Genomic DNA, 13,968 nt, shown 5'->3' with positions numbered 1-13,968 from the left:
GGTCTACCAGGATATGTCCTACATGTTTCTATTGACATGCCTTACATGTTTGGATTTTACTGACTGAGAATGGTCTCCCATTTACTATAGATAAAATCAGTATCCTAGTGGATGACACTCTGTATTACACTTGTCAAGGCTTGGTTTGACTCACCTCTGAATCATTAGGTATTATAAAGTTAAGCTCAAGGGTTGCTATATCATACTTTCAAAGGGCTTGTCTGTCATGATATGCAAATAGGCTGATGAGGCCCCCAGATTGAATTAAATCACTAATCATTTGAAAAATATATATACATTACCGGTTTTTCCTTTATCCAATCAATAGAATAAAAGATCATTCATAATGCATAATGGTCACTGTTTTTGGTAGATAAGACAATATGCAAGTTGCTAGATATTTTCCAGATTGTCCACTACAGTGGAAGCTATATGCTCTTATACAAGGATTCATCATTAATATACTTGCAGATTAAATGCAGTGAAGCAACTATTATGATAAACAGATTTCTGATTGTCCACCAAATACATGATGAACGATTGAGTAGGATGGAATGCCCTTCTCAAGATATGATAGTTTCGCTAAGCAAATAATTACTTCTTCCATGAATCATTTGTGTTGATGTTTGGTAGCTTCAGTCGTATAAACCTACGAGACAATACTATTGTAGACACACACATATGAGATATAAATTTATATATATCTAAGTATTATTATGTGACAAATTAATATAATAATGATTCATCAAAATTATATATATAATACTATAATAAAAATTTATTATTATATTTATAATCTAATTACGAATAGACATGTCCCTTGAAGCGACATGTCTTTTCTTGGCTTATTCTCAATATATGTACAAGAAAGGTTGCTGCCATTGAAAAACACATACAGCAAAATAGTGCCATTACATTTTCAGTGATTTATCTTTATTCAACATGGTATGAGAGCAGATTCAAACTTCTGGGAATAACAGCAGCATGTTCAAACTCAATGCCCAAATTGTATCAATTCGCTATATAGGAATGACCTTTTGGAATGAGGAAAATACAAAATATCATTTTAGAAATTGTAGGGCAGCAGCAAGCGCAAAATTTACAAATTGACCAAATAAACATATCTCAAATATAATGAAGAGAGAAACAAGAAGCAGTGGATTCCTAAGACGGAATGATGTTTTTGAGAACCAAATTGTGAATTTTTCCATTTGCTGTCCCACACACCACAACGGAAACTCCTCTAATCGCTTATCAAAATGTATTGCGGGCCTTGTAAATGTGTCGCTTGTTATTGGAAAACATGCTGTGAGAAAGATTCAGTCGAGGCCTTGTAAAGAAAAAGTGAACCATTCTGTTGCAGCAAAATCTCATCCAATCTGTTATCTCGAGGCCAATAGAAGAGTCAGGATATTAAAATACACAAAATAATTACTTCATCCCCACACGTAAACATTTGATATATACAACTGCATTCTATTTGAAAACTCTATGAGGGATAAAGAAACCATTAAATGGTTACCCTAGGACATTACTGGTTGAAGAGAGGTCTTTTAATAAGCAAAGAGCATGGTCAAAGAAGGTTAAAATAGAGAGCTAAGCAAATGAACCATTCAGGAATATTTATCATATTCAATGAGAGGAGAGATATAAAATGTATATGAGTTTCATCATGAAAGAAGGAACTGATATTTAATACAGACCTTAATATAAAATAGGAGATATATAAAATTGATCAAGTACTAATCATATAGGAGGAGATAATGTGAGTTACTATTTGCAATTAATATTCATGGGAAAGGAGGAATTTATATAATACTAAGGGAAGAGTAACATATAAGTTAATAACTACGTGAAGGAGGAAATGATAAACTGATGAATGTTTTAATATTATTTGGAAGAAAATAAAAACAGCAAACAAAGGGATATGGGAGATAATTAAACACATTGCATTCCTTTCTATGATTTTAGAAGAAGTCTTTTGTAGGGCATTAATGTTTGACTACATGAGATGAGTATTCTCTTTTGAGTACAATTTTAAGTATCGTATTTTTGATAAAGCAAATCTTTCTCATTTATATTTCTATATGCACTATAAGAGCTATTTGCCTTGATCTTTTACTTTCTCTCCGGAGATGTTCTTGTAGGAGAAGGAAGATTGATATCTGATTTAGAGGGAGTTTGACACTTCATCAGAGGCAGCATTGGATGAGGAGCTCAGAAGATTGATATTCAAAGAGAGTCTGAAAATCCATGTGTAGTACTGCTTGATTTTGATGGGCCTACCCCCTGTGTACATCATGAGGAAGTGAGGATTTCCAAATGATTATCACTTGTATTTGTAAAAGTTATTAGGTGACGATCTTTGAATAACTTAATCTTCTAGTGTGATGGACATCCTATGATGTTTAAGAAGATTGTGATAGATGAAAACTTGCATGGTGGATTAAGTTCCTTAAAACAAACTATTGTCTTCTATTGTGATGGACATCTTACGATGTCTAAATAGATCATGATAGATGATAACTTGCATGGTGGATTACACTCCTTAAATAAATCATGACCTTCTATTATGATGTCTAAGAAGATCATGATAGATGATAACTTGCATGGTGGATTAAATGCCTTAAACAGACCATAGCTTTCTATTGTGATGGATATCTTATGATCTCTAAGAAGATCATGATAGATGATAACTTGTATGGTGGATTAAGTTCCTTAAATAGACCATGGCCTTCTATTATGATGGACAACTTATGATGTCTAACCGGATCCTGATAGATGATAACTTGCATGGTGGATTAAGTTCCTTAAACAGACTGTGGCTTCTTATTGTGATGGACATCTTTGGTGTCTAAGTAGATTGCGATAGATGATAACTTGCACGGTGGATAAGTCCTTTAAACAAACCGTGATTGTTCCTATGTTAAGTGTCATTGAAGATACATGAGCACATACCTTATGAACATTTTTGAGTACTTGGTGAACGTCATGCGACTTGACATTCAGGAGGCCATTACTCTTGATATCATGAGGTGATATCTTTTGATCAAAGATATCCTTAAAACTTGCCATTCCTGATTTTACATTGAGGTAATATTGTATCTTGTGTTTATCCTTCCTTGCTAAGAGGGAGTGTTGATGTTTGGTAGCTTTAGTCGGATAAACCTATGAGACAATACTATTGTAGAAATATACACATACATATATATATATATATATATATATATATATATATATATATATATATATATAACTATAATGAAAAATTTATTGGTATATTAATTATCTAATAATGAATAGACATGTCCCATGAAGGCACATGTCTCTTCATGGCTTATTCTCAATATACGTACAAGAAAGGTTGCTACCATTGAAAAATACATACAACAAAATAGTGACATTACATTTGCAGTGATTTGTCTGTATTCAACAATTTGAAAGACACACTAATGCAAAGTATTTACTAATACCACCATGACATTATGGCTAAACATAGCAATGCTGATGCTTATAGATGTGTACAGAGAATCAATTCATTGCATGGGGCAAGTATTAATATATGGTGACATTCCTCTATTTTACTGCATGATGAAGAAACAGTTGCTGCTACTATATGAAAATTGATCTTATTATCCTTCCATGAATTCTAAATCAAGCATACATATTTATTCTAATTGATAGAAAGTTTAAGATCAATATCAATAGAAAGATCTTGCACAGATAATGAAAGGGATTGCTTGCTTGAGAGCTAGTGAAGAATAGGTGGGATCAGGTGTTGAATCCCTGTGCTTGATAAATGTGGAATGTATACTGTACTGAAATCCAACACTAATGAAAGCTAAAGGCATTTGATGCTGATATTGACAGCTAGAGTGAATTAGTGATATTACTAAATGCAAATTTGTAGAGTTCCTATTGATCAATGAAAGTCTAACCTCTCTATTGAGAGTTGTTCAAGCAATAAAGATAATGCCTTTTCCATCCAGAGGAGCGGCTTCACGAGCATGCAAGAAGGTAACTCCTTGTCAAGGAGTTACGCTCGCCACCTCTAGACAAGTTGAACATGTGCTGGTCATGAAAGACGAAAAATAGATTTCAATTAAGAATTTATGTTATGTTAATCATTTATCCTTATTGACATAATAATGAATGTCCAAATATTTAATATACACACATAGTGTTTTTGTTTAAAAACACTGAGTGCCAATCCTCACATCCCATGTGTACAGATGTTCCAGTATCATTGTAGATGCATATATATATACTCGCTTATTATCCATGACTCTCTCTCTGTCTCTCACACACACGCACACGTATATATATACTCGCTTATTATCCATGACCCTCTCTCTCTCTCTCTCACACACACACACACACACACACACACACACACACACACGTGTGTGTGTGTATTGCATAAATCTGTTGATAAATTAAATGGAGAAAATAATAAGGCTGTTCTGTTAAATTCGATAAAGGAGATCGTCAGGGCGAATTCTTTTTAATGGTATAATAATTACAGATTCTTGATTGAAAGAAAATTAGTTCTTTTTAATTATACAAAGAAGTAGGAAAAGACTTCGAACCCCATCCTGACCATAGGTAGCTAACAGCTAACTAATCCCAAATCCTGGTGACCTGATGACCAAGATACTCAGCTTATTTACTAATGCTGCAATGACATTTTGGCTAAACATAGCAACACTGATGCTTGTAGATGTCTATGGAGAGTCAATTCATTGCATGGGCAAGTATTAATATATGGTGATATTCCTCTATTTTACTGCATAATGAAGAAACAGTTGCTGCAAGCCTGCAACTATATGACAATCATCTTAGTTCCGTTCATGAACTCTAAATCAAGCTTACAGATTTATTTTAATTGATAGAAAGTTTAAGATCGATATCAATAGAAAGATCTTGCACAGATACTGAAAGGGATTGCTTGCCTGAGAGTCAGCGAAGAATTGGTGGAATTAGGTGTTGAGTCCCTGTGCTTGATAAATGTGGAATGTATACTGTACCGGAATCCAACTCTAATGAAAGCTTAAGGGACTTGATGCTGATATTGACAGCTAGAGTAAATCAATGATATTGGTCAAGTAATAAAGATAATGCCTTTTCCATCCAGAGGAGCGGCTTCAAGAGCATGCAAGAGGGTAACTCCTTGAGCTACCATCGCTGCCTCTAGATGAGTTGAACATGTGCCGATCATGAATGAGGAAAAATAGATTTCAATTAAGAATTAATGTTATGTTAATCATTTATCCTTAATGACATTATAATGAATGTCCAAATATTTAATACATACATGTAGTGTTTTTGTTTAAATATGCTTAGTGCCAATTCTCACATCCATCCCTACAGATGTTCAATCTCATTCTAGATGCATACATATACTCTCTTATTATCCATGACTATATGTATGTATGAACATAGTTCTGCTATTTGCCTATATGCCTCATATGGCAATTGGCATACAATGCACACGTCTCTCTCTGTGTGTGTCTGTTTGTGTGTGTGTGTGTGTGTATTGCATAAATCTGTTGATAAATTAAATGGAGAAAATGATAAAGCTGTTCTGTTAAATTCAATAAAGGAGATTGTCAGAACAAATTCTTTTAATGATATAATAATGACAGATTCTTGATTGAAAGAAAATTAGTTCTTTTTAATTATACAAAGAAGTAGGAAAAGGCTTCCAACCCATCCTGACCATAGGTAGCTGACGGCCAACTAATCCCAATTCTTGGCAATCTGATGACCAAGATACTCAGCTCTGGGCTCCGAACTGGATGGCTCCACATGCATGCTCTCTCTCTCTCTCTCTCCCCCTCCCTCCCTCTCTTCCTCTCTCTCCCTCCCTCCCTTCCTTCACGAGGGTTATCTTCTCCTGCATCCACTGACATTTTGAGAAATCGGCCATGCTTACATTTATTCTAGAATGATATTTCAATTAACATAAATCATGTAGCTCATCATCCTTCTTTCAAGTTGTCAGCATACAACATGATTCATCCATGAATGCAAAAACATCATTAGTCAATAATCCTCATAATTGAATTAAATGACTTCATTAATCAATAATCGTCTTAATTAAACAAAATAACTTCAATAATTAATAATACTATTAAATTTAATTTAAATAGCTTTTTCCTGTGAAGTTTTTATTACCATTATTTGAAAAGTTCGCAAGGAAGGGATGTAATACTGGACCTGGGTGAATACCAAAGCTTTTGATGACAGAAGATGCTAAAAGCAGTTGTTTTTCAGCTTTCCCATGGGAAATCAGCCATACACATTAAGTCTATTGCCATTCTAGTACTATCATATGCATGTGATGAATTTTATTTATAAACTCAAAATTCTGTGCTGCTTCTATCTTTTAATTTACTGCTACAACCTATTTAACGAACTCATGTACATAAAATCCAAGTTGCACCTTTCTCCATGAAGAGGCCATCCTTTTTGGGGTATTTATCAGAATTGGATGCGCCTTTGGATGCAATTACACAAATTGTATAAGCCAGGGAGGAAGATACTCCTTTTGGACAACCAAACATAGAATTGGGAGTGGCAGTGGAAGCACTGAAAGAGATGCATCTAGTTCTAGCACTTATAGATAGCATGAGAATTTCCATCATACAGAGCTCTAGTCTAGGGATCCTTTTATTGATTTTTCTCTTTACTTGCTTCCCATATATTCTTAAATTTCTTTAAAATTGCCTTAACTTTGAATGTGGTACCTTATTCTTGTCTTAGAAACTGTGAAGCTTCAATTTAATAGGTGTACATCGAAATAACTTCACTATTTTTGATAGCTTAGTCACAACCAACCTGTAATACAATCACTTTTTTCCAGCATCATAAGTAAGTTGGAACCAAAATTAATCGAAATGCTTGCATTTATCATTACATAAAGAAAGAGCATTAAGCTTTTTGTTGGAGACAAACGTTTAACTTTGTTTCTTTCCCACTTGATTTTACTATATGAATATGATTTCTGCTTTTATAAAGATGACACATTGTAGCTTTCTTAAATTGAGACTCAATATTTATTAGGTCATAATCTATAAAAATGCCACTTGATGCTAATTTGGTATATAATGTTGAATGCTCTAAACATACATGTTTCTGGATGTGCAAGTATATGCATTTTGATTTAGTATCCATCTATATACACCTAAAATTCTGGAACATCAGATTTTCCCCTTAATTGCCTGTGTATTTTTAATTTTGATTGTTGGTTACTTCAAATTTATTTCCTTGCAGACATTGTTCAAGTGCTTCACCATACTTCACTTGCATTGGACCAAGAAAAATATTTTGCAGGTCACTACAAGTTTCATTGGTGTATTCATTACTTCTAAATTTTGCAGGTTATTGATGGTATTCCATATTTGGTGCCAACTTTTGGGCAATTACTTAGTACACAAGATTCGTCAGAAAATAAATCTTTATCTGAAGTAGACGTTACAAGACAAGATTCATCGGAATATAAATCTTCGTCTGAAGTAAATACTAGTAGACAAGATTCGTCAGAAAATAAATCTTAATCTGAAGCAAACGTCATTGAGAAGGGGTTTAGCAGTACAGGAGTTGCATGGCATAAAAAAGACTAAGCAACTTGTACCATTTTGCAGGCTCCATATTTTTATAGTGTGACAGTCTTATAATTACTCCAGTTTTACAAGAAAGTCTCAAAAGTGGCAGTAAAGTCACAATTCAATATTTGTGCCCAACACAAGGTCTAGATGTTCGGTAGAACTTGGATTGAAATTAAATGGTTTGGTTATGTCTCTCACAACAATTTTACTCAATTCTGGATTGCAACCTGTCTATTCTAGGATAAACAAATATTGTGAGTTCCCCAATTAACAATTCTGGAGCAGAAGTTTAGTTGGATGTCCTCAAATGACATGCCTTGTGACACAACAATTATTCTTGTGTTTTCTTGTAAATTGATTAGGATAATTATGGGGGATTATTTGCAAACAGGTAGAATTGATGTTCTGGATTGACTAATAGGTCTCTTACATTTAATATTGTCTTTTAATGTTTGGATGTTAGCTCTTCAATATAATTATTAATTACATTAATTTATTTGCAAACAATTGCAACTGAATTCCTTGATTCTATATTTGGATTCTTTCAATTAAAGATACCGTTCATAGATTTGTATCATTTTCCTGCACATTTGGTTCCTTTTGCAAAATAGTGCGAGATAAAGGGATAATAAATTTGTTATGATGCGTTATTCAATATGCAATACTTGACTAATGACTGAAGTGTGAAATGAAATGGTTAAGTGATGCAGTACAATATCTCATGCAAGGGAAAATAAACTTTCGAAACTTAATCCGGGCTTATCCAATAAGATGCATGCACATACGCATAGTTAACTTAGATTAATAAATGACAGTTGTGGGCATAGACAATTGAAAATTAAATGTTAATGCTTAGAATTATATGCGGTGAATAGATTATGCAGCTTAGTCATGAAGCAGGATGAAGTTGATGTGAGATTCAAATCTGATATTCTGGGGATTATAAAAGGATCCTGTATGTCTCTGTGTTATGTTGGATTTTTTGCAAGATTCATGTCCTTTTGGAGGTCAGTTTCACGTGTTTGGGACAATTTCGTAGACATAAATCTGATTTGTGGGGCCTCTGCTTTCAGGTTTGTCGAATTCTTCGATGTCTACTCTATTACGAATTTATGAGGATCGACACTATTCAAAAATACTTTTAGATGGCTACCAGGTTGATAGAGTAACCATCCTTCAAAGTAGAACCCCCCAAAAAACAGCTTAACAATTGCATAAAGAGGATCTTTTTCAGACTGATCCTGATACTTGTGATGAATTCAAAAACGATGCTACTCTCTGGCCTATTTTTCAACCAGGCCTCACGGATAATTATATGGAAGGGATGAAGGGCTTTGAGCCAAACATATATGAGAAATTCAGGGATCTTGGATTGAAGGCAAAGTAGTCATTGGGGGCATTTCTTTGTGGTCTTTGTGGACACTATTGCTGTTGTGACTAGTCTGCTGGTGGAAGGGACAACACTTCCTAGAAACTTCGAAGCTCATTACAAGCAGGAGTTAAAAAAGTTATTCAGTCATGGAGAGAAAATTCCTTGTTTACAGAATGGTTTCAACCATGAAGAGCTCTCGGGTGAATGGAAGGGATGTGGCTTTAGTGCTTATCACTCTTTATCACCTTCATTATGCTTGAAGGTAGGTTCAAATGTTTCCACTCCCATCTTTTTGTATGCTTAATCATTTTAGGCATGGCATTAAACTTAATTTCCCCTTTTGGATTTTGTTTGTCGCTCTCCCACTCAAGTGTGGAAGCCCAAACTCATTGGGGTGGGGGAACCTATTATTACGATACTAGATATATGTCTATTATTAGTTAATGATAATCTATTGTAAATATTAGAATGTTTCTAATATTTAGTTAGTTATAGTTATCCATTAACTTTTATAGCTTTCTTTTAGCTAGAATAAAATGTTTCTATTTTTTACGATCATTTTCTAAAGAAATATTACTTTATTCATTTGCATATATAGACTTCTCAGTCTCTATTAATAACAAACAAATATTTTCCAATTACTTCATAATACTCTGTTGACAATAAAAAGTCAACTTCTAGATATGTGTTTAATTTGGTATCCGGTGCCGTCACATGTACCAGTAAGAAGCAACAAACAATTTCTCTCTCCTCTAAGGAGGCTGAATATAGAGGGACTATTAAGGCAGGATGTGAAGCTATTTGGCTTCATCAGATGCTGGGGGATATGCAGATGTCACTAGTAGGACCGACTACTCTATTTGTTGATAACAAAGGCTTTATCAAGTTAGCCTGAAATTTAGTTTTCTATGGACGAAACAAGCATGTGGATGTTCATTGTCACTACATACGACAACTAGTTGAAGACGAGACAATAGATTTGCAGTATGTTCCTACCACAAATCAGACTACGACTACAAACATTCTCACCAAACCTCTTGGTCTTGATAAATTTGTTAAATTTAGAGGACAACTTGGTGTTGTGGATAGATTAACCATTAAGGGAGGGTATTACAATAACAGATAAACGACTATTTTTAGTTAATGGTAATCTATTTGTAATCTATTGTAAATATTAGAATGTATCTAATATTTAGTTAATTGTAGTTATCTGTTAGCTTTTTTAGCTTTCTTTTAGCTAAAATAGAATGTTTCTATTGTTTATGATTGTTTCCTAAGGAAACATCGTTTTATTCTTTTGTATATATGAACCTCTTGGTTTTTGTTAATAACAAGCAAATATTTTCTAGTTACTTCATAATGCCTATTGTGTTGGTAGGGTTTGATTCTTCAAATGTATAATTTGATTTTAGCTTTCACCTTGGGATTAGGCCTCAAATATTTCCTTATCATTATTGAAATCTCTAATTAGAAGGATACTAAAAGTGTTTCTACCATAAACTCCCTAGTTCCTCAACTAGGATTAATCCTTGAAGAAAGGCTAAGATGAGATCATTGAGAAAAGGGAAAAATATCAAGGTAATTATATTGTCTCTTAAGTCTTCCTCTTGATGGTCTATAGAGTCGGATTGGATACTTGAAAACACCCCTCTTAAAATGTTAATGACTCAAGACCCCTCACCCACCCCCCGCCCACCCCATCCTCTCTTAAATAATACCTTTGCACCCCTTCCTCTTAAGATGGCCCTAAGTTCTTTTCCTTGCATAATGTCTCTGCCCCTATTCTCATAACCCCACCTGTGAAGATGAATTACCTTGCTACCCTTGCATTGTGGACAAGTAAATCCCCCCCCCCCCCCATGCTCTCTTAAATAATACCTTTGCACCCCTTCCTCTTAAGATGGTCCCAAGTTCTTTTCCTTGCATAATGTCTCTGCCCCCTATTCTCATAACCCCACTCGTGAAGATGAATTACCTTGCTACCCTTGCATTGTGGACAAGTAAATAAAGTGTGTATCTTATATATCATCTAGGTTGCATGGGCATGTGAACCCACACCCCTGGTACAAATACCCACGTACCCAAGTATCGGGTACACATATCCCAAGTACCAGGTACTCAGTGGAGAACATCATAGCTAAGGACCTTGATTAAGATTTTTTTTTTTTGGTTTTCATTTTGCGTATCAACTGCTTGTTTATCAAGATTTATTGATACCTAATCAGTTTGAAACTTTGATACAATATTGATTAACACTTAACTTTGTTACTCTTCAAGTTAGGAGTTTATCATTTGCAATATGTCACTATCATATGATTTATGATCTTGTTCATGTTTGAAGTCCACCTTTGTTATGCATCTAAACATTTATTATATATTATTATTACAAACATATAGCAAATATACTGAAAACAATATATTACATTTTCAAACTTTATCACTATTCTTGTTTTGAAAAACCAATTTCATGACTCATAATTTCAGATTTTCTATAAATATAAAATTATAATTTTAAAAAAAAGTTTGATATAACCAAGTACCCTTGTCCCTTACTTTGAAAAATAGTTGTACCCGTACTCGTACTCTAAGTACACAAGTATTCAACCTTGATAATCGCAAAATGCCATCATTAAATGACTCATAACACAACTTCACACAACCAAGAAAAAATCCAATAGAATTGAAGCTTTGGCAGAGGTTGGGGTTGAGGCCAAAATGAGGGATTGTCATAGAATATGGACTCTCGGGTTGGGAAAGCAGTTGGTGAATTTTCCAAGGAAGATGGACAATTTGGATACCATTAAGGATCAAGTTTGTGAATTGAGAGGTTTGATTCCCTCAAAATTAGGATTAGATGAACAAAAAACATGAAAATATTGTCAATCTCAATGTGGAAAAGAGTGTGAGCTCACTTTATACCCTTGAGGAGGAGTTGAAGTACGTGAAAGGTAAAAGGAGAGTCAAGTACATTGTTGAAGAAATATGGATCTACTTTGGCTCTAGCTCAACACCCTCATAAGAAGGGCTCCTTTTTGGAAACTCTAAAGGAGTTGAATCGGGATTGGAAGAAAGTCAAGACCCCTACCCTTTAGTTTTTGTTTTTGTTTCTACTTTGGCTTTTTGTTTTGTCTAGTTGCTTTTCTGTTGAATTCACTTCTTGTGAATTCCTTTTCTTCTTCCTCCAAGTTGGATGTTACGGATTTGGGCCCTTCCATGATTGACTTTGTTAGAACAATTGTGCATTAAGATGTTCTCTAAGAAATGGGCACATAGTGGGGATTGGGGAGGGAGGGTATGTAAATGTCATTGCGATAGTTTATCCATCATCTATGTTGCATGTGATTGCTAGAATAATCAAGCACTTTAAAGTATATGAGTAAGTACTCACAAACATATATGTATAAAGAAATGAACATTGTTAAATTGCATCTTATGTGTTTGTCCTTTTAGCATGCATGCTCTGTAGGAACCTATATCAAATAGGAGTGTCCAACAATTAACTTTTGTCTGACAAGAGAAAATAGACACATATAAGCTTGCTGCTTAACTATCTACACAATTGAAAATCATAGAAATGAGTAGGGCAAGGAAACTTTGCATGTAGTGAAAACAATGTAATGTGTTTCTAGCTGGCATATGAAAAATGCCTCACCATGTGCTAAAGCTCCATTTGATCACGGTGATGAGTCTTTGTGTAGAAGCTATTACTACTTTGAGGATTCACATTAGAATGTTAGTGACAATATAGACCCTACCTACAATTGGTTGCATCTATACGATGCAAGGGACTAGAGGAAAAGGAAAACAAAAATACATAAAATGTAAATGTAATTTAAGCATGTAAGCATACAACTCGTAAAATAATATCTATGTCTAATGCATAATTTGATGAGTGTGTAGAATGTCTAAATTGGCTAGAGCCATAAACCATACTGGAATGGAGATAAGGTCTAGGGTATAAGGTTCTCCAACATGACATATCGATAATGGTGATATAAAACTTATGGCCAAAAATACCATTGTAGGTACATGAGACCCCAAATGGGTATATGACCCCATTGTGGTGTGCAAGAGTATGGACATATGATGTTTGAGCTAAACCAGTAGGTCCTTTATAATATGATAGGATTAAGAAATTAATGTCAAGTTTATGGTGGTGGAGGCATGGCACCTCCCACTATTAAATAGATTAGCAATCATTTCACAGAGCAAGATGCTTTCACTCAAAAGAGGTAGCTTTGCAAGTGAGGCTTAATTATGTGAACATAAATGATTTGAGGGATTGCATGATGTCTCCAACATAATGACATAACAATAGGATCTCAAAAGGAAGGTGCATGTGATGTGCTTGATGTAATGATGTGGCAATGACAGATCAAATGTGGAATGGGCAAGACAAGGTATCCGTAATGTTTAGATATGTCAAAAGAAGCTCAAGTGTACAATAGGGAAAACATGATGTGTTGGATGTAAAGGTGACTTTAATGATGTGCATATCAATATAGTACAAATACATGACCTCTAAAAACATAGTAAGGAAATATAGGAACATGACAAGCAATCAACTATCATAAGATGAAGGACAAGCATCACATGCATGTGAGCTAGGTATCGTAAATGTCAGTAACATGTGGACAAACACGAGGATCATAAAGGAAACATCATAATAAGTATAGACATACATAAAAAAAACATTTGCAATAGTGAGCACCTTTAAAAACCAAAATGGTGAAGAACACTAAAGTCAAAGTTAGTAAGCATAAATGTTAAATAAGTATGCATATGGATAGGAACTAGAAGGAAAATTAAATAAACTAATCTAAGTTGCACGTAAAATATAAGAGAAGGGAAGAACGAGAATAAAGAATATAAAGATAAAGATGACATCAACACAATATGGGAACAAATGTAAATAAAGAAAATTTAAAAACAAATCTACGCCAAGGATGGAAGATAAACATGAAACTAAAAATAGAAAGATAAGGT

At 34.2% G+C, this 13,968-nt stretch overlaps 1 protein-coding gene across 1 annotated transcript in view; it reads left to right on the top strand.

The window, feature by feature from the left end:
- The window catches only part of LOC149538983 (Trm112p-like protein), a 38,696-nt gene extending 30,668 nt beyond the window's left edge, over window positions 1-8,028 (top strand). Inside the window, exon 3 of the mRNA XM_089800371.1 lies at window positions 7,383-8,028. Coding sequence (XP_089656497.1) covers window positions 7,383-7,559 — 177 coding nt within the window. The 3' untranslated portion in view covers window positions 7,560-8,028. The remainder of the gene's footprint in view (window positions 1-7,382) is intronic.
- The last annotated feature ends 5,940 nt before the right edge of the window (window positions 8,029-13,968 follow it).

The sequence above is a fragment of the Cupressus sempervirens genome, chromosome 9 (genome assembly GCF_028749045.1).
Source record: "Cupressus sempervirens isolate cs-2001-9-10 chromosome 9, ASM2874904v1, whole genome shotgun sequence".
In the NCBI taxonomy this organism is placed as follows: Eukaryota; Viridiplantae; Streptophyta; class Pinopsida; order Cupressales; family Cupressaceae; genus Cupressus; species Cupressus sempervirens.
The sequence above is the reverse complement of the archived record's forward strand: the minus strand, read 5'-3'. Positions and strand labels throughout refer to the sequence as shown.